Genomic DNA, 22,013 nt, shown 5'->3' on the forward strand with positions numbered 1-22,013 from the left:
GTATCTGGAAATATCTACAAGCCTTATACCTCTATTCTTCTTTCCAAAGGAACCTGGGATCCTCAAACCCTGATGGCACATTCCTGATATCTATAACTGTTTCTATGGGGAAAAAAACAAACAAACAAAAAACCAAGCTATGTTCTACTGAACAACAGTGGTTATTAAGAACATGTTAAATAGTATTACTAAACTTCAAAGAAAGTATGGGATTTTGTGGGGTCTACAGGAAAACAAATTCTATTTTCTAAATAATCCAATTAAAAAAATTTGAAATAAGAAATTTAAGTTGAGGACAAGTGGCATTTACCTTTAAAGACATGTAAAAACTATGTAAATGGTTATAGTAATAAGAATGTATTAGTAAGTTGAAATGATATCCATAATTAGATAAAAAAAATTCAGTTTATGATCATTATTCATAGAGCATGGACATACCTCAATTTGTTAATTTTCTTAAAATATAATTCAATATATGCTAGTAAGACTCATGAAAAGAGAATTATAAAGAAGTGTGCAATTACTAAGAGTTTAGTAATATTCTCTAACTTGTACTTACTTCTTTAGACAAGTAAGATATAGGCAGATATTTCTATCCCAATAACCTAAGTACAGAACACAATCTTTTGACAGTCTTAAACATCATCCAAGTGTCAATCTTAAATCTTGGACAAGAGCAAATAGACCTAAGTTCCCTAACATTATCACTTTGAGCCCTGTGAACCTGGACTAAAAGTCAATCACTTTCTGCCTCCGGCCCCTCTTCTGCAAACTAGGAATGAGAATAGTAACTTTGTAGAGTAATAAAACTTAGAGATAATGTATACAAGCATTAGCATTTTGCTTGTATCACAGTATACAGAAAATTACTGATATGAAAAGTATTAAGGTTTTAATTACTATAGTACCTATATTTTTGATGAGTTTGTTTTATTAAATAAACAGAAACAGCATTATTAGAGTTTCCAGCAATTATTCTTTCTATTAGGTCTGGAGAGATTCAGCTGACTGATTTAAATTAGGAGTAGGACTAGGTAGTTTAAGTAACCTTTAGAAAGTTTTTGTTCAAAGATTACACATAGCCCTGTGGCAGACTCAAAGAGGTCCCTTACACATCTAATTTTTTGAAGATTTATAGGGACACTTAGGTCTAACCAACAAGAAAGGAGTTTTATAAATTCTCTTTGAGGTTCTGGTAACACCTGTGATGAACAAAATTCACCATTATAACTTTTCTTAGTCTTTTCAATTTGCATATTTATGTTGGTATGAAATTACTTTAAATCATGCTGCCCAACTTAACAGTTTCCTATTATATCATCCCTCCCCATGACATGACTTACTGGAAAAATTAAAATGAGAGAATTTTACTCTTCAATTCACTATCTTCCATAAACATATATTCTTAGTGCTTTAAAATCATGGGTTTTATTTTACTTTTCAAAGGCAAAAAGGCAGTGTTTCAGCTTTACCTTTAGTAAAGGATGAATTTTTTCTACTGGGAGAGATAAAGGGTTTCTTCGCTTCCTCTTTTCAATAGCCGACTGGGCATCAGCTATTGCCCACTTATCAATTGGATGAGGGAAACTTTTTTGAACACGTTCCTTGGAAAATAGGAAAATAACAACTAAGCAACAAATATATTAAATAGTGCTCTTCACTTACAATTTACTTTTAAAGTCAAAGAATCCCAAAAGCAGGCTTTTCACATATGGTATAATTTATAGTGCAAACATACTTAAGCTAAGAGAAAACTATAGCTGTCAATGTATTAGTATCTTACTTAGGCAATTAAGAGACTAAATATCCCTTGTATTATCTAGGGGGAAAATCACATTCTGAATTTCAGTTTCACTGTGATAAAGCTAATGACAAGAATGATTAGAATAACCACTGCTTATATAAAATCTCAAGGAACAAGACCTAAGTTCAATAAGCAAAGATCCAAATCCAATTTTTCTTCATTTGTTCTTTCAACAAAAATCACAATCTCAAGTGGCATTTTGTACTTGAAATCTCTAAGAATTTTTTCTTTACTTTTTCATCATGCAAAACTACCTGACTTCAAAACTATTTGCACATCATGGAAATCAAGGCTTTACATTGGTAATAGTAATTTTTATACACTGTAGCTCATCATTAGAGTCTGAATCCTTCAAAGATCATTAATTTTTAACAAAATACTTCATTTAAATTTCTACCTCTTATTTGGTTAGAATTTCCGCTGAAAGTGAAAGAACTCGCGTTAATATAAAAGCTGAATTTCCCTACTTTAATACATTAATGTAATTCATTTCAAACCATTCTCTCAAGTTTTAGAATTCCACTTTCAGGATACCATAGTTAAAACCAGCAGAGGTCGCTATTAACATAGTTTAAACACATGTATATAACTGTAGTATGTAAAAACTATTAGATAAAATTAAACATCACTGATTTTAAGTCTAAATAAAAACTTTTGTCAGTTGCTATTAAAGTGGACAATAAAAAAGACTGCCATGTGATACTCTGGGGAAAAAATGTGGATCTAGGACAGATTAAGAACAAATATCTATGTTTAAGGTTAAATCAGCTGCCAAAGGTTAAGAGGTGATTGTTTCAATTCTCATTAATGGAATTAAGAGGTGTGTTGAAAGAAATTACTATTACTTACACAAATGTAGTTTAAAAACTTTTTGAAATGCCTAGCTGAAAAGCTATTTGCCAGGACAGTATACCTTCATATAATACAGACAATACAGAGGTCCGAAATATTGGGGTGAGTTTGGCAGGCAAAAAGGAGAAAAGGGAAGGGGGAAAGGGTGGAAAGGAACAACCAGAGCAAAAATTAATTTCCTTTTGCCCAGGAAATGACTTGCTAATCCAAAAGTAACAATTAAGAGACTTAGGACTAACTTAATTATGGCTTCTAATTAAAATTTTCTTTTCTTTTTTTTTTTTTATTTATTCCTTTGACAGAGATAGATCAGAAGTAGGCAGAGAGAGGAGAAAGCAGGCTCCCTGCTGAGCAGAGAGCCCGATGTGGGACTCAATTCCAGGACCCTGAGATCATGACCTGAGCTGAAGGCAGAGGCTTTAACCCACTGAGCCACCCAGGCGCCCCCTAATTAAAATTTTCAGTGATGAGTTTCATGTGGTTAGTTAAATGGGTAGAACCATAATACAAACCTTACGATGGGATGGCCCTGTGGGTTGCTAATTTTTTTTTTCCTCTTCCTTAACTCTTAATACATTTTACATTACATCCTTAAACATCACACACACATACTAAACTGGAACAAAGTTCATAAAACAGAACCTGCCCTAATATACAATGCACTGATATTTTCTATTCATTTCAAAACGTTAGTTGGGCAATGCAATGAAGTGATTTTATGACTGACTAATGGTTCATAACCTATAGTCTTAAAAAACACTGATGTACAGTGGTGAAAGAAAAGCAGAAGAGAAGAGAAGCTGAACTCAATATGACAATTCTAAATATACTGCACATACGTCTTTGGGGAAATAAAAGTCACTGGTGGAATTACAGAAGCAACACAACAGCAAGCCCTTCCCATCTCAATTGTATTCACCTAATTCCAAGTTTATCTACTGTTTTGAGAAAGAAGGGGAAAGAAAATCAGGAATGATAAAGGAGAAGGCAAGAAAGGGAAAATATTATTGACGAAATATGTATTTTAAACTTACTTAGGAGGTAACAAAGAGGGTCAGAATGTATGGAAAAAGACTGGTAAGAGTTTAAAAAAAAAAAGTGCCTTGTCAAGTTTGAAAGAATTACTTTATCTCTTATAATGGCAAATTTAATAGAGCAAAATAAATTTTTATGATTTTACATATTTTAAAGTTTTTGTAAAAAGCCAAGGAGGAATGATCAATGAAAGAGTCATGAATTAGAACTCTATTACTGAGACATTAAGATTAATAATTTCATGTGTTTGAAATGAGAAATTCCATCTTCATTAATATCTAATGGCTTTGGGAAAAATCTGAGGTACAGAGCTAGGTTTGAGATTCTGCAGTCTCTTATTAGTAGAATTCTGTCTTTTCCTTTACAAAATAAAAGGGTCTAAATAGATATCCTTGTAAATCACTTCCAATACAAATATTCTAGGACCTGTGAAAATTCCCACTCAAATATTCAGACATGCAAGTACTTTTGAAGTCCTATTTAATAGTAATAAAGGCTTACTGTGGGAGAATTTGGGGAAGGGATCCCAGAAAGGTAAAAATATAGAGAAATTACTTGGGAAATCTAAATGTTAATAGAACATTATTAGAAATTATAAGGATTCTTTAGGAAGTGAAGAGAAGTTAACAAAATAATGAATGGAAAGGTAAAACCAACTTTTTAAATTTTAGACTATAGTTCATAGAAAAAAAAAAAATCTAATTAGCCCAAGAAAGCCTGAGTTAAATGAGAAGAAAAATGCACCAGTGCCTTAAGAAATGAAAATTGGTTAAATATAGGACGCAGAAGCCAGGAAGGGAAAGAGGAAAATTATTGACACATGGAAATCAGTCTAGCTAACCAGAGAGAAAGAGGAAAAGAACAAGTGTAATTATGAAAGGATGAGACCTAAGAAATTAAAGGAAAAAAAAGAAATTAAATAAAATATACTTTACCAGGCACATGGAAAAAATACTATTATTTTTTGCTTCTATTTTTAAAAAAAGGTTAAATATAGAAAATGGAGAGGGAGCATAAACAAGACTGGAGCAATTTTATACCTACCTCCTAAAAATAAATTATTTTGAAAAGACAGAAACAAATAATACATACCCCTCCTTTACATTAGCAGAGCACTCATATAAATGCTTCTTTATTCATGTTGAACACTGCCTGACAGAAAGATACTCAAATACTGGTGGCATGAATTTTGGCCACATCAATAAAACGAAATCCCTTTCCTTTAGACTATGATAGTTCACAGTCTATGATGACCTGTAGTACAATTTATCAAACTCTTAACTAACATAAGCATGATTATAAATATGTCTATAATCCATCAGTTTTCAAGCACCTTTGAAGTATTTATCTTCCCAAAACTATAGGGCAACTAAAACTCACTTTTAGTCTATTAAAACAAATCCCTGGGGTGCCTGGGTGGTAAGCCTCTGCCTTCGGCTCAGGTCATGATCCCAGGGTTCTAGGATCGAGCCCTGCATCGAGCTCTCTGCACAACAGGGAGTCTGCTTGCCCCCCTCTCTCTCTCTGCCTGCCTCTGCCTACTTGTGATTTCTCGCTCGCTCTCTCTCTCTCTCTGTGTCAAATAAATAAATAAATAAATAAATCTTAAAAAAAAAAAAAACCGACAACAACAACAACCCACAAATCCCCTTGGGGCCAAATATCAAGCAAGAATTGCTATTCTACTCTGAATTATGTTTATACTTTAATCAAAATACATTCTTTAGAAAGATTAAAAATTTATATGTTGCACTAATTCAGACTGATCTATTTTTTTTTTTAATTTTATTTATTTATTTGAAAGACGGAGATCACAAGTAGGCAGAGAGGCAGGCAGAGAGAGAGAGAGAGGGAAGCAGGCTTCCTGCGGAGCAGGGAGCCTGATGCGGGGCTCGATCCCAGGACCCTGAGATCATGACCCGAGCCAAAGGCAGCAGCCCAAACCACTGAGCCACCCAGGCGCCCCTGATCTATTTTTTAAGTGCAGTTTTTAATATGGCCCTCAAATTTTTATTTATTTATTTATTTTTAAGATTTCATCTATTTACTTGACAGAGATCACAAGCAGGCAGATAGGCAGAGAGAGAGGAGGAAGCAGGCTCCCTGCCGAGCAGAAAGCCCAGATGCGGGGCTCAATCCCAGGACCCCGGGACCACGACCGAGCTGAAGGCAGAGGCCCCAACCCACTGAGCCACCCAGGCGCCCCTGGCCCTCAAATTTTTAAAAAAAATTTGATGAATTCTCTTACCTCAAAATTTATTTGAAGGGCTTGCAAAATTCATGGCCCTTATTATTTTAAAAGAAAGCTCTGTAAATGTATTAAAGAAACTAAATAAATATTAAAGAAATAAAAATCCTGATGAATGAGAAAAATGAAAACTATTTTCTGATAAAAGAATTTAAGACACCATTACATTCCCTTAAATATTGCTGCATATTCATATTCCTGCCTAAATAACCCTCCAGGAGTGGCACAAGAAGGGTATTTGACTATTGAATGGAAAGACCCAGGTTTCCACTTTTTAAAAAAATCTATTCTACAGTTCTGAGGGTTGTCTAACATATAAAATAAGGAGAATAATAACTCCTCTACAGGGTCTTGTAAAGACATAAATATGTACGTAGCAGTACCCTGAAATTACAATGCCTATTACACAACTGACTGCTATTCCATCTGATTCTATTATTGTCATATATTCTCTTTCCCGACCATCCCAATCCCAAAGCCAGCTCACCAGTATATCACATGGCTACGTCTATTTTAAGGGTCCAGATTAAGTGCTTAAAAATAACAAGAAAGGGGATAGGGTAAACATATATCTTCAATATCTCAGAAGTTTTCTGAGTATTAAGAAGCTATGAAATATCCTTTATTATTTAGAGTCTTGAGGACCTACAACATATTGGTTAAATCTGCACAAGTAAAAAGACAGGGATTCAGTAATTTTCAAGAATTCATGGAGCTTTCCTTCAATATTGGGAAATTATATATTAGTTTCTACATAACTAAAAAGAGGAAATTAGAGAAACACAGGTATATAGTACAAGACATCTAGAAAGAGCTGAATTTGAGTTTGTAATGTAATCAAAACAGGAAATTCCTGGAATGGCATCTAACATCAGAAGGATAAGCAAGATGAGATCTGTAACCCTATTCTAATACAGTAGGCACAAAGTTGGGTGATGCATATTATAAATACTGCTACAGAACCTAATTAGGAGCCAAAAGAGCAATTGGAACTGGAATTGCTCATGAAAAGAGTCAGGCAACCAGTTCTATTCAACATCTACTCTGAATACCAATGTAATTAAATGCTTACAGGAAATCATGAATATAAGATACTGACCTCATAACTCAATAAGGAAAAATGGGATAACAATGTATGAAACCTACTTTGAATTACTTAAGAAATCAAAATGAATTATTATTCTGTTGTACACAATCTTTTCTATATCCACAACACCCGTAACACAATATATCTCAGTATCTCTTTGCTTCAGCAGAAAATCTGGATCTCCCCTGAAGACTTCTAGAGCAAAAACAGCCCTTGTCCCAAAACCCACTTGACGGTAAATTTAACATCTTTTCCACTCCCCAAGCTGTTTCTGGGTCATGTAAAATCTTGCCATCATCCTGGGTGACTTTATCATCTATATTAAGGACATATAAAATACCCTGGCCCCTTAATTCCTTGAATACCTCATCTTGGGGACCGTGGCTTCTAGCCCAGCTGCCATGACATGGCCGCATTCTGCTTTGTAACTGTGTTACTGAGGAAATCTTAAATTCCAACAACTTTGTCTCTGATCCCAATCTCTTCTTTTAATTCTCTCACTCAGGTATTCTAGTGTTATCAGTTCTCTGACCTTATTGGGAAATCCAGTACCCTAGTTCCCTGCGTGTTTTTCCCAGTTTACTTGCCCTCTCCTGGCAGAATGGCTGAGTTGGAATGTACATCCAAATGCTTAGACTTTCTGGGTTAGAGTCTTGGCTTCACTACTTATTAGCTGTGACCTTGGGCAACGGCAATTTATTTAACCTCCCTGTGCTTCAGTTTCCACATTTATTCATCCAAAATGTATTTCCTGAGTGCCTTCTCAGTGCCAGACATTGTTCTAGGTGCTAGGAATTCTGCAGTCAGCAAGGAAAGTAACCTTGGAGTTTACATTCTAGTAAGGGGGGAAAAAACAGTTTTATTAAAAACTGAATAAGGGATGTCTGGGTAGCTCAGTCGGTTAAGGTGCTGCCTTTGGCTCAGGTCATGATCCCAAGATCCTGGAATTGAGTCTCACATCGAACTCCTTGCTCACGGGGAGCCTGCTTCTCTCTCTGCCTCTGCCTACCACTCCGCCTGCTCGTGCTCACTCACTCTCTCTCACAAATAAATAAATAAATACATAAATATCTTTTACAAAAATAATAAGTTTTTAAAAAAAACTTTAAATAAGGGCATCTGGGTGCCTCAGTTGGTTAGGCGACTGCCTTCGGCTCAGGTCATGATCCTGGAGTCCCGAGATCAAGTCCCCACATCAGGCTCCCTGGTCGGTGGGGAGTTTGTTTCTCCCTCTGACCTGTCCCCTCTCATGCTCTCTCCCATTCTCTATCTCTCTCTCTCCCCCAAATAAATAAATAATCTTAAAAACAACAACAACAACAAACTTTAAATAAAACACAGATCATAGAAGTGTTTAGAACAGTGTATGATACTACAGCAAGCACTCATATAGCAGCCATTATTATATTTCACATTTTTTTCTCTCTAGTTTGGGTTTTGTGGTCCTCTTTTCAGAAATTTCTCATTGGATATGCTCAAATATCAATCCCTCAGCCCCCTGGGGAATGACACAGGGCCTGGGGTATTTAGATCTATCTCCTACCCAGCCACTGTTTGTGATAAAATCTTTGTCACAATCTTATGTGTGCTGGGTTCTGAAAGTTTATGAGGCACTGCTATTATCAATTTGCCCCATTCCCTGGCCGACTGTTCCATCGTCTATCCGCCATGGTGAAACACCATTCAACTCAACTACCTTTCCCGTGCTCACATTTGAGTACTACAAAAGATATGTCAGAGAAACCCAAAGATTTGTACCCATATACATTCAAGGTTATTAAAGTCAAATGATCCTAATCATTACCAGAATATTTTGTATTTCCAGTTCTATCTCCCATTTTTCTGTGGTTGGGACCTTCAAACCTTCTTTCTTTTTTTCTCAGACTTAAAACTCCTTCATTTGCCCCTCATGGGAAGCTGATCCATATGCCCCAACACCCATGTGATTAGCTGGCTCCTTTTATGGCTTCCCACATACCCTTTATGCACGGCAGATCACATAATGTTATTACTCATATTCCTATCTGTATTTCCTCCAAACCAGAAACCCTAAAAAGACAGGGGCCATGTCATCTTGGTAAGAGACTGAAAAACTTCCTAGATTTTTATGTTTCCTTCTCCTTCCAATTGGTGGGAGGAGTTCACTTACTATCTAAAATACATGTAACAAGTGAAGATCAAGAGTTCAACTGATACATTTTTTTAAATTTAAGTAGGATTTGACCTTAAGTAAATTAAAATACTTAAGTAAGGGGCCCCTGGGTGGCTCAGTGGGTTAAGCCTCTGCTTTTGGCTCAGGTCATGATCCCAGGGTCCTGGGATCGAGCCTCACGATGGGCTCTCTGCTCAGCAGGGAGCCTGCTTTCCTTCCTCTCTCTGCCTGCCTCTCTGCCTACTTGTGATCTCTGTCAAATAAAAAAAAAAAAACTTAAGTAAATTAAGTTTTTAAATTTAATTTAAGTGGGGCTTGAACTCACAACTCTGAGATTTAAGACCTGAGCTGAAATCAAAAGTCAGACACTTCATCAAATGAACCACCTAGCCACCCCTAAATGAAATGTTTTTTTAAATGACAGTTGGCTTTAAAAACAAAAGAAACATTTGAACATATTCCACTCTTAAAGCTATGTGTGTGTATAAAATTCTTGCATCAAGAAGTAGTGTTTGGAGGTCAAAAAAGTTCTTTCCAGAAGAAAAGGAAAACATGGAATAACAGGACAGCTAAAACATACACAGATTATCATATACCCAATACAAATTTAGAGTAAATTCAGTCTTCATTTTTTTAATACCACGTATAAATTTTGTGAACTTGAAGATCGAACTCTTTCACTGGTATTAGAATAAGTACACAGATTAGATGTGTGTGTGTGTGTGTGTGTGTGTGTGTGTGAAGTAAATAAAAGGCAAAATTTAACATACCTCTACATCTGAAGCACTTCGGGGCTGAGCTTGGCATAGCATATTTAATAACTGCAAAATTAATTCTTCAACATATTGAAGAGCATCATCACTAGACTCAAGAGTTGGATGAACTTGCCCCTGGACCTATAAATAAAAAGCAAAGTAATTAAAATGTAGATTTGTATGCAAGAACATGATCTAGCTTCCAGGTACAAATCTAAATGTCATGACCCAGAAGTCTGGAGTTCTCAACCTTTTTCCCAGCCACATACATCATATATGCTTTAACATGCCCCTGGAGACTGATACCTAACTGCAAATTTCAATATATATATTTTTCTTCTTAAACCACAGTTACCCTGAGGTATGGGAATGCAGAGAGGGTGGGAGAGGCTAAGCTGGGAATAAAAAATGCAGTTTATATGGTTTCCATCAAGAACCAGTGGTGGTTAGAACATTTACTCAATATACTGCTCGGGCAAAACTGACCTCCAATGGCCCTACGGCCTTTGTTTCACTCTATTTTCCCTACTAAATGATAAAATCCAACAGGGGCTTTCTTTGACTCACCAATGTAACACCAGCACCTAGCACTGTGCAGGACACATAATGCAAACCTGATAAATGTTTGCTGAATATAAAGTCACCTTATCTCAAAGGACACAAAATGGTCACTTTTGACAATCTGTGACTGTCTGCTTTAGGAAGATAACTTGGTGGTCACTCATTCATAAATGCCTAGTAATCTTTTTTTTTTTTTTTTTTGTATTTTTAAAATTAACATATAATGTATTATTTGTTTCAGGGGTACATGAGTCCTGTGATTCATCAGTCCTACACAATTCACAGCACTCACCATAGCATATGCCCTCCCCAAAGACCATCACTCCGCCACCCCATCCCTCCCACCCTCCTCACTCCAGCAGCCCTCAGTTTTATTCCTGACATTGAGTCTGTTATGGTTTGTCTCTCTCTCTCTGGTTTCACCTTGCTTCATTTTTCTCTCCCTTTTGCTAGGATCCTCTGTCTTATTTCTCAAATTCCTCCTATCACTGAGATCATATGATAACTGTCTTTCTCTGATTGACTTATTTTGCTTAGCATAACACCCTCTAGTTCCATCCACATTGCAAATGGCAAGATTTCACTTTTGATGGCTGCATAATATTCCATCGGGTGTATATGTATACACACACACACAATCTTCTTTCTCCATTCATCTGTTGATGGACATCTAGGCTCTTTCCATAGTTTGGCTATCGTGGACAATACCTAATTATCTTTACTTTCATTTTCCTCAACCATTTCTTTGGAGCCCATCAGGCCAAGAGCCTCTGTAGAACTTACATTTTAATAACCAGCAAGATAGTGTTTACCTGCATCCTCTGCCACTTCACTATGGGTTGCAACTATTCCTTACTTTTATTTATATTTTTAGATTCTACTTATGCATTTGAGGGAGAGAGAAAGAGGGAGAGAGAGAGACAGCATAAACACAAGCAGGAGTGGCTGGCAGAGGAAAGAACATAGAAAGTATGTAGAAGGAAGGAAGGAAGGAAGAAGTAGACTCTCCACTGAGCAGGGAGCCCCACATGGAGCTCAATCCCAGGACCCTGGAATCATCACCTGAGCCAAAGGCAGATGCTTAACCGACTGAGCCATCCAGGCACCCCTATTCCCTACTCTTAAAAATGGCAGAAAAGGGCGCCTGGGTGGCTCAGTGGGTTAAGCCTATGCCTTTGGCTCAGGTCATGATCTCAGGGTCCTGGGATCGAGTCCCGCATCAGGTTCTCTGCTCAGCGGGGAGCCTGCTTCCTCTTCTCTCTCTCTGCCTGCCTCTCTGCCTACTTGTGATCTCTGTCAAATAAATAAATAAAATCTTAAAAAAAAAAAAAGGCAGAAAAATCAGTTCCAGGAGACAGACAATGTAAGTTTTAAAATATGTTCAACTTTAGAACAGCAGCAAAGCCTTCTTTGGAGGAAAGAAGCATGCTGGCCAAGAGCATGTGGTATGGTCTGTCCTACTACACATCAGCAGACAGGGTATGACAGCGTCAGTGTAGGGGGACATTTTAATAGACAGTATACTACATAGTGAACTTCTGAAATGTATGTTAAACATACACAGAGGACTGCTTGGGTGGTTCAGTCAGATAAACATTTGATTTGTGATTTTGGCTCAGGTCATGATCTCATGGATTGAGAGATCAAGCCCTACATCAGGCTCTGCACTCAGTGGGGCATCTGCTTGGGATTGCCTCTCCCTCTGCCCCTCCCCCACTGTGTGCACTCACGTACTCTCTCAAATAAATAAATAAATCTTACATAAAGTTACATATATATATATACATACATATGCATTTAAAATACTTATTAAAGAAAAATACTTTAGAGGCTGATAATACAACAACTCACAACTGTAGTGGATAGTGCTTCATCAAGTCTAAGGTTTAAGGCAATTTATTATTGTTTTATAGATGAAGAAACCAAGCTCCAAAAGGCTTAAATCATTTGTCCAGTCATTTTTGGTTATGTCTGTTATAGCAATTACCAACTTGACTGTAAGTGATTTGTTTATCAATCTCTCCACCCTGTTAGATGACTGAATGGATGGACAATTAAAATAATGGTTAGTCTGGGTTTAGAGCCCAGAATTCATGTTTCTCAGCTCAGCGCTTGCTATTCTTCATTCCATCATACTCTAAAGTATATAACTAGTGTAAACTTACTCCCCTTCAACACTTTACAAGACCAAACCCACCTTTCTGTTTTTAAACTGGAGCCTGGCTAATGTTTTGTTAATTCATTTATCTGAGTATAGGTGACACACAAGGTTACAATGGTTTGAGGTGTACATCAGTGATATCAGTGTTGCCTTCTCTACACCTTATGCTATGCTCAAAGTGCAGGTGCCATCTGTCACCACGTTACTACAGTATCACTGACTATACTCCACATACTGTGCTTCCCTTGATTATTCATTCCACAACCAGAAGTATCTCCCATTGCCCTTCACCCATCCGGTCCATCCCCCTACCTCCCTTCCCACCAGCCACCATCAGTTTAGTTTGTTCTCTGTATTTCAGGTCTGATTCTGCTTAAAAGTTTTATTTTTATTCATTGAACTGCATGCACCATTGGCTTAAATTGTCTTCTCTGTTTCCCTTCATGGCTGATTCATCCTCATTTATCAATGAATCCTAACACCACATGGTACACTTTTCATGGGGGTCTCTCAGTCAAGTCTTCATTTTTAAAATTCTCTTTTCTCATCAGTGGCACAATCTATTCTACCTCTCTTATTTTTCCATTTTCTTGTGAAGTTCCTTATTTTCCTCTACTCTGGATTCTACTGTCATTTGTTTATTCCCTTCTTCTATTCTTTCCCCCAATCTCATTAGTTCTACATCTTAAACTATAATCTATCCAGATGACTGCAAAGCTATCTCTAATCCTGACTTCTCTCCTGAGTTTTAGACACACACCTCAAACACTTGCTAGATATCTCTACCTATCCTATCAAAATCTCTAATATGACTTGGGAAGAAAAAAGAACTTTTAATTATAAAAGTACTTAACAAGAAAAACTATGTCTCAGGGCACTTGGCTGGCTTAGTTAGTGGACCATGTGACTCCTGATTGCTGGGTTATAAGGTTCAAGCCCCATATGGGGTGTAGAGATCACTTAAAAATAAAAAATAAAGGGGTGCCTCGCTCAGCTGTCTGCCTTCAGCTCAGGTCATGATCCCAGGGTCCTGGGATGGAGTCCCACATCAGGCTCCCTGCTCGGTGGGAAGTCTGCTTCTCCCTCTCTCACTCCCCCTGCTTGTGTTCCCTCTCACGCTGTCTCTATCAAATAAATAAATAAAATCTTAAAAAAATAAAAAATAAAATCTTTTAAAAAGCCCTTATAAGAAGGAAAACTGTATCTCACACATAGAGCTAAATTTAAGAAATGAAAGTACATTTTATTTTTTTAAAGATTTTATTTATCATCTGAGAGACAGTCAGAGAGAGAGAATGCATGAGAGGGGAGGGTTAGAGGGAGAAGCAGACTCCTTGCTGAGCGGGAAGCCTGATGAAGGGCTCGATCCTGGGATTCCAGATCATGATCTAAGCTGAAGGCAGATGCTTAACTGACTGAGCCACCCAGGTACCCCAAAATGAAAGTATATTTTAGAAATCATAGTATAGAAGCCCCTGTTTTCACAAGATGTTGTACTGGAAGCCATAGCTATAATTGGGGATTACATTCCTGTCCAAGGCTTCAGAATCATATGAACTATACAGCTATAGATTTACAAAACCCACAGAATTTTAGAAATAAAAGGGACTTTAGAAGTCATTTAACTCAGCCCCACTATTTAGCAAATGAGAAAAAGGAAAATACCTATGAATGGGTATGCTATAAATACTAGCAATGTTATAAATACTGAAGCTGGGCCTCCCGGTGTCTGGGCCATCACTCTTTCCACTAAACCCCTGACTGTCAAATTTGGAGTCTGAGGAGTATCCTAGTAGCCCCATCAGCATAAGGAAAATACCCACAAACTGCATCTAATCACCTAGTGGGCTTCCACAAAACACTTGGCTTGAACGTATGCTGTCACACTTTAATAAACGTTGACAAGTAATAAATGCAAAGGCACCACTATAAATCTCTATAATCTGAAAAGGTATAATCATTTTCATTCAAAATTACAAATAAGGTAAAATTTATGAAATTATAAATATACTGAATATCCAACATACAGCTAAAATGCCAGAGATAATATTCAAATAAAAATACTTATGAATTTTTTTTTTAAGATTTTATTTATTTATTTGACAGACAGAGATCACAAGTAGGCAGAGAGGCAGGCAGAGAGAGAGAGAGGAGGAAGCAAGCTCCCTGCTGAGCAGAGAGCCTAATGTGGGACTCAATCCCGGGACCCCGAGATCATGACCTGAGCCGAAAGCAGCGGCTTAACCCACTGAGCCACTCAGGCGCCCCTCAAATAAAAATATTTAATCAACAATAAATTTAATTAACTTTTAAAAATATCAGAGCCCTCTGAGGTTTAGGTACCTCGGGAACACATTTTAGAAAGTGTTCTGGAAAGTGCAAATTAATCAGATTATTTTTAAAAATGTTGTTTGTTTTTCAAAGAAACCCATGCAAACAACATAATTCTTCACTAATATATCTCCACTTCCAGCTGCTCTTCAGGTTACACTTGATGCCGAAGCAATTCAGACTATTTGCATTTTGCTAAAACATGGCATGCAGTTTCACTCACTGTTCTCCATGCCTATCATTCATTCTCTTACCCTTTTATCTGCCTGTCTGACTGTCAAAGCCCAGGTCTCACCTCATTTGGGAAGACTTCCTTGTTTCTTGCGTCTTTCTAAGGGAGAATTAATCTCATTCATTCAAATGATTTATTGACTCTATTAAGTATCAGACTCTGATAATGTTGGATACACAGTGATAAACCAAAAACAGTCTCTGCTTATAGGGGCCTTACACTCTGCTAATGCTTGTACTGGATACCTCTTTTTTGTTATCAGTTTGTCATACTGAGTTATAATTACATGTTCCCTTGTCTACTGGATGGACAGTGATAATCTAATTGGGCAGGGCCTTGTTTATCTAGTCCTAGAATCATATTTTCTTTGCTTTTCCCTCTAAATCCATGACATTCATGGTATACTCAAAAGCCTTAGGGTTGCAGGGGTGAAAGGGATAAAATATCTTTCTTAGAATAAAGACTGTAAAGGGGTAGTGGTAAGGCTGAGTTTGGATGATTCCAGGAGCGTAAACTCCTTAGGAAAAACCATTCAACATATAAAGACAGAACTAAAATAGGTAATTATGCAGAATCAAATAAACTGTATATAACTAGAGTGGTGAAATGCTATGGTTTAAACAAACTTGATACTGCATAAAGTTTTAGAAATTTAAATTCAAACTGTTTTATTCACTTATGGTTACTAATAGCCAAATAAAACCTATTAGGTAAATTACTCACACAAAGAATTAGGCTTAAACAGAAAATAATGCATGATGCCTGCTGTTCTTCTAAGTTTCTATTAACCTTTACCATATCTTAAATCTGTCCAATTAGAATTACAAGGTTCGTTCATACAAGAGACTAATAAGTTATTTTACTTCCTTAAAAAAATAATACTTTAAAACCTCCAACTGAAAAGCATGGACAACAGTAAATGTTTCAAGATAAGAACACCAATTCCTGAAATACAGACTTTGCTCTTTATTCTTTTAAGGAAGATGCTGTTAAGAGATTTAATGAGCAGACAGAAGTAGTATTGCATTTCCTGTATAGACAGAACAAAAAACACTTCTTTTCTGTGAGATAGTGTTACAGCTAAAGTGTTCCATTCCATTTAAGTGGTACTCAAGGTATTTAATAGGTCAAATGATCCAAATTATTGAAGACCATACAGAAGAGGTTACCCTGCCCAATCTTATGACAGCCTTCAGAAGTCATCTAGAGCTGATATTCACTGAAGATGTATAGGGTGTGTGTGTGTGTGTGTGTGTGTGTGTGTGTGTGTGTGTGTGTGTGTGTGTGAGAGAGAGAGAGAAAGAGAGAGAGAGAGAGAGACCAATTATAATAAGCATTTAGAATTGGGTTTATACACTAGATGTGGGTTTTCCCATACATACGGTTTTTTAAAATATTATATTTTATACTTACATTTACTGATATCAAAAAGTTCATATATCTTTAAAAATACAACTGGGTAATTTAAATAAAGCAAATGTAAGAACTTCACTAAAGAATTAATGATAGCCATGAGTAAGAATTTTATATGATCATGACAGTGAGTAATTCTTTTAAGGTAGAATCATCCTATTCAACAAAAGATGACACATGGAATTTTAAACATCCTTGGGGCGCCTGGGTGGCTCAGTGGGTTAAGCCTTTGCCTTCAGCTCAGGTCATGATCTCAGGGTTCTGGAATCGAGCCTTGCAGCAGGCTCTCAGAGAGCCTGCCTCCCCCTCTCTCTCTGCCTGCCTCTCTGCTCACTTGTGATCTCTGTTTGTCAAATAAATAAATAAAACTTAAAACAAAAACGTACTTTAAAGACTTCCTACATCTATCTTAGAGATGGTCCATTTTGTCTCTACTGGTTTCTAACAGATTCAGAAGCAACTTTGTGGGCTATTATTGCCAGATTTTGTGGAATCTGAAACAACAAAGGGATCAGGTCTGTATCAATCCCTAGTTGTCCGATACAGGAGTCTTCTCAGTGCATTCAGCAATCCCCTGGGTAAACTGCCAGAAAACGCTACATTGAACTCTGATGAATTTTTCATAGGCTTTTCTAGCTAATGGCTCTCTGAAGAACGAGAAAGGCTTCTAGAGTGTATTTCATCCTATCTTGAGCCCAGACCGGCTACTTTGATTTATAAATATAACAGAATACAAAATAAAACTTGTATTCTCAAAATCTTTGCCATAGCAAATAAAGATTTGGACTGTTAACATTTCTTTCTTAGTGTTACAATAATTATTTAGCTAACATTTTATGTTTTAGGTGCTTATCTTTCCTCATTCATAGATTTAAAAACCAAAGCAAAAATTCTTTGTAAAAAAAATTAAAAGAAACAAAAATAAAACAAATCAGAGAACTTCAATTTTTTCTATAATTAAGTTGACTAAAAATGTTTTCTCATTTCTTGGAGACTGTTAATTAGCTTTTAGTCCCATATATGTAACAATCTTATTTTTTCTTCCAGAGTTCCTCTTATTTGCAGGGGATGCAAAGAGGAATAAGGACATAACATCTACCCTCACAAAGAGTTCAGCTCACAGAGGAGCTAGACATGTACACAACTGAATTAACATAGTGTGATGGGGCTAAAATGGAGTTATATATAAGGTACAGCGATGACCAAAAAAAAAAAAAAAGAGTGACCTTGCTCATGGGTATGAGGAGAGTATCAGAAGTATCAGAAGTCTTCCCAAGTGGGGCGCCTGGATGGCTTAGTCAGTTAAGCTTCCAACTCTTGATTTTGGCTTAGGTCATGACCTCAGGATTGTTAGATCAAGCCCCATGTTGGGCATGAAGGCTGCTTAAGAGTTTCTCTCCCTCTGCCCCTCCCCACTCCTCCAGCTTGCACCTCTCTTAAACAAAAACAAAACAAAACAAAACAAAAGTCTTCCCAAGGAAAACACACATGAACTGCAGCTTATAAAGGATGAATAAGGTGTGAAAGGCAGCACATTAGGAGGCAGGGCTTTTACTAAAAAAGCTAGCATATAAAAAATTATAGAGGCCAAGACCAAATGATATGTTGGGAGAACTTTAAGAGCTGGCCCAAAGAGCGCATGTAGGGAAGGCTAAGCCTGGGAAGGCCCACTTGTGTTTAATCCTAAGAAGTAGGGAAGTTACCAGGGAAATAGAGTAATTGAAAGGTTTTAAACAAGACACTGACATAATTATATCCCTTTGCAGAAGAATTTCTCTAGTATCAGTACGAAGAATGAGTTGAAATGAAGATTAGGTTGAAGGAAGCAAAACTAGTTGGAAGGATGCTACAGGGTCTGGAAAAAGAAACAGTGGAGGCCTAAACCAAGGTAGAAACACTGGGAGGTGGGTAAGTGAGGAGGTATGTTTGGATAACTATTTTGGAGGCAAGAACCACCAACTTAGTAAATACTAGAAGAGGATTTTTAAGATTTTATTTACTTATTTGACAGAGGAGGCAGAGAGACACGCCAAGGGAGGCAGGAAGAAGGCTCCCCACTGAGCTGAGAGCCCAATGTGGGGCTTGATCCCAGTACCCTGGGATCATGACCTGAGCTGAAGGCAGAGGCTTTAACCCACTGAGCCACCTACGTACTCCAAGAAGAGGATATTTTGCAGAAAAGATAAGAAATTCAAGTTGAACTCCTCAGTTTAGGGTTCTTGTATTATAGTGAAACAAAGCTGAAATTTTTTATCAAGTGGTTTAAAATTTTTATTGTATTTAATTTTTTTGGCTGTAGAGAGTTATTTCTCCTAGTAGTGTTTCAAATACTCAAGTAGCAAAACTACCTAACTACTGGGTTTTTATGGATGAGATATATTTACTTATTAACCTATTAGCTGTCATAAGTACAGGATGTGAAGAGGGCTTTTTAAATGGATATTTGCAAATAACTTAGTCCCAATTGTCAAAATTTTTCTTTTTTACTAATGTGAAATGATTACAATGAATTAACTGCAATAAGTAAAAATTATTTAAAACTACTCATCACATATTTGGCCATGTGAGCAAAATATAGATAAATAAATATTTTGAGAACTTGTGTACACTATAGAAGTAGCCTTGGACTACTACATATGGCCAAAAAAAAAAAAAATGCATGTACAAAAATAATAAAGATAACTTCAACTGTAATTTTTACAATAAAAGCAATGAAAAAAGATACAGCTAACATATAGCAACAACTTTAAATTATAGGAAATACAGTTACTGAAAAGTTCTATCTCATACCATCTGAAGAAATTTTCAATTATAGTAGGAAATATTCACACACAGAATTTTTAAAACACATACATATTTAACCCTTCATTCAAAACCACATTGTAAATGACATTATAAACCTGGGACATCTTATTGTATCAGAAAGCAAGGAAGCTCTCAGAGGTGAATGGGTCTTAACAAAACAAAACACAGGAATATTATGAAAAGGTTCCTCACTTTCAAAATATGGGCTAATTCAAAAACCAAATCTACTGTAACTATCGGAAATACACTGACTGTGCTTGCTTCAGTAGCACATTTACTAAATTCAGAATGATACAGAGACGATTAGCATGGCCCCTGTACAAGGATAACTCATGAAATACATTGAATCTATAAAAACCAAGGAGGTCAAAAGGATGTTTTAAAAAATACCAAACTCATTAAATACTGAAAATAACTGGGGCACCAATTCTTAATCCTGAAATAATTAATATACATCTTTCTTTTCCTGTCCAAACTATACTCTGGGATAACCAAAAAATCCAAATTGATGAGGAATTCTTCCTTACAGAAGGATTCCAGAGAACAAATGTAAAAGGAATGCAGAACAAAAACCAACCATCTGCAACTTGAACAACATAAATTCAGACATTAATCACCAACAGATGAAACCATTATATGAAGAGTTAATCTTTTATAAAGAAGGGCTAAGGTTGTCACTTGAGAATCCCCTGATCAATCTTAAGTTAATATCACTAAAACTGAAGCCACACTTGATGCAGCATAAAGCCACAGCACCACCTGTGGAGTAATCTTGCCAAAAAAGCTAAAAATAAATCCAATCAAGATTCAAAAGCTAACTTCCATTTATAGAAACTATGACACGTATAAGTTAGATATTACCCCAAGGAAGTAAACAGAAAAATCCTGAATGTTGAACATCTTGAATGACAACTGACCCAGTTTCTGCAATAAGTCAACTGGGAGAGAAGGGTCTGTAAATTAAAGAAAATTCAGAGACATAACAACTACATTTAATATACAGTCCTTGTTTGGGGCTTTTTTTTGTTGTTGTTGTTTGGGGCTTCTGATTCCAATAAACCAACTGCAAAAACACTTCTCAAAAAAATGGATGAATCTGAGTTTTGACTGGTATTATTAGCGACACCAAGAAATTGTTAATTTTGAAAACTATGATAATGGCATTGCAGTTGAATGAATATGTAAGAATATGTAAGAAAAAAATGCATGTTGAAATACACAGGGAGAAAATGACCTCTGATGAACATGATTTGCTTTAAAGTACTTCAGGAAAGATAAAGAGGCAGGTGGATGAAGAAGTAAATGTGGCAAAATCTAGGTATCTCTAGGTGACAGGCATATGAAGATTTGTTCTGGCTACTTTGTGTAGGTTTTAAATTTTTCATTTAAAAATATTGGAGTGGAATATAAAAATACTGCATATCACCTACAGAGACTCTCACCAATGCAAATTCACCCCACTCCCACTATTCCCTTTGCAAAGATCTGGGGTTAGGACCCACAATCTGCATCTTTAACAAAATACCTCAGAAGATTCTTTCAAGGGATCCCGAGATCACACTTGGAAAAATATTAACACAGAAGAAAGAACTTCAAAGTCAGTCCTAAATATATCTGGAGATATTAAGAGGGGGGTTGATAAAAAGTCTGCAACCTGATCTGACTTTTGAAAAATGAATGGAACTCTTCCAGGTGAATCAATGAGGAAGGCAATCTGGCAGGAATGCTTTAAGTAAACACACAGAGATACAAGAGTACATACTGCAGTTTAGGAAATAGCAAGCAGTTTGGTATGATTAGAATATAAGGAAGCATGATGGGAAGATGGTAGGAGGTGAAGTGAGCAAGAGATACAATGTAAAAGATTTCTGTAGGCCATGCTAAAAAAATTACTACACTCAATATATCTGGTGCTAAGGGAAATTTTACTCTGTATTCTAAAAAGTTCAGTTATTGGACTTTAGAAACAAAATGTCCAAGACTTGAGGACTATTTGTGTCTTAAAAGGGTCTTGGTAAAAAGACCTTTATTTTTTCTTAAGTTTTATTTATTTCTCTTTACCCCATGTGGGACCTGAACTCACAACCCCTTGACAAAGAGTCACATGTTCTTCCAACTAAGCCAGCCAGGCACCCCAAAAAAGACCTTTTCATAAAAAAGACAAGATATCAATATCATAGTTACCTTCAACTAAGTTCTCTACCCTGTCCATGACCTAAAATGAGACCTTAAAAAAAGGTACTAAAATTAAATGTTCTCAAACAGAACAACAAAAATCAAACAATACACCTACATGTTACCATTATGTGCATACAGTATGTACCTATGTATTTCCTAGTTCAGTCCACTAAGAGGGCCTAAAGGTACTTATACATACCTCACTAACAAGGAGCACATCCAGTGCCCTGATCTTGGTTCCTAACATCAGTCTCCAAAAGAGAAAGAAGCGTTCTTTAGAGACATGGCTGATTCTAGGTCTGGGGACGGGAATATACAGAATGAGCCTAGAGCATACTGCAGTACTAGAAAGGGAAAAGTGTCCCAAACCCAAAAGTGTAGAGCATGTCAAAAAGTCAC

At 36.5% G+C, this 22,013-nt stretch overlaps 1 protein-coding gene across 2 annotated transcripts in view; it reads right to left on the reverse strand.

Annotated features, from left to right (window-relative positions):
* SOS1 (SOS Ras/Rac guanine nucleotide exchange factor 1) overlaps positions 1–22,013 on the reverse strand; it is a 144,507-nt gene that overhangs the window by 75,613 nt on the left and 46,881 nt on the right. For both annotated transcript variants that reach the window (XM_082745687.1, XM_082745686.1), the window contains exons 2-3: positions 9,949–10,074; positions 1,473–1,604 (exon numbers count right to left, since the gene is read on the reverse strand). In XM_082745687.1, the coding sequence (XP_082601813.1) occupies positions 1,473–1,604; positions 9,949–10,074 (258 nt within the window). The remainder of the gene's footprint in view (positions 1–1,472; positions 1,605–9,948; positions 10,075–22,013) is intronic.

The sequence above is a fragment of the Mustela nivalis genome (genome assembly GCF_964662115.1).
Source record: "Mustela nivalis genome assembly, chromosome: 8".
In the NCBI taxonomy this organism is placed as follows: Eukaryota; Metazoa; Chordata; class Mammalia; order Carnivora; family Mustelidae; genus Mustela; species Mustela nivalis.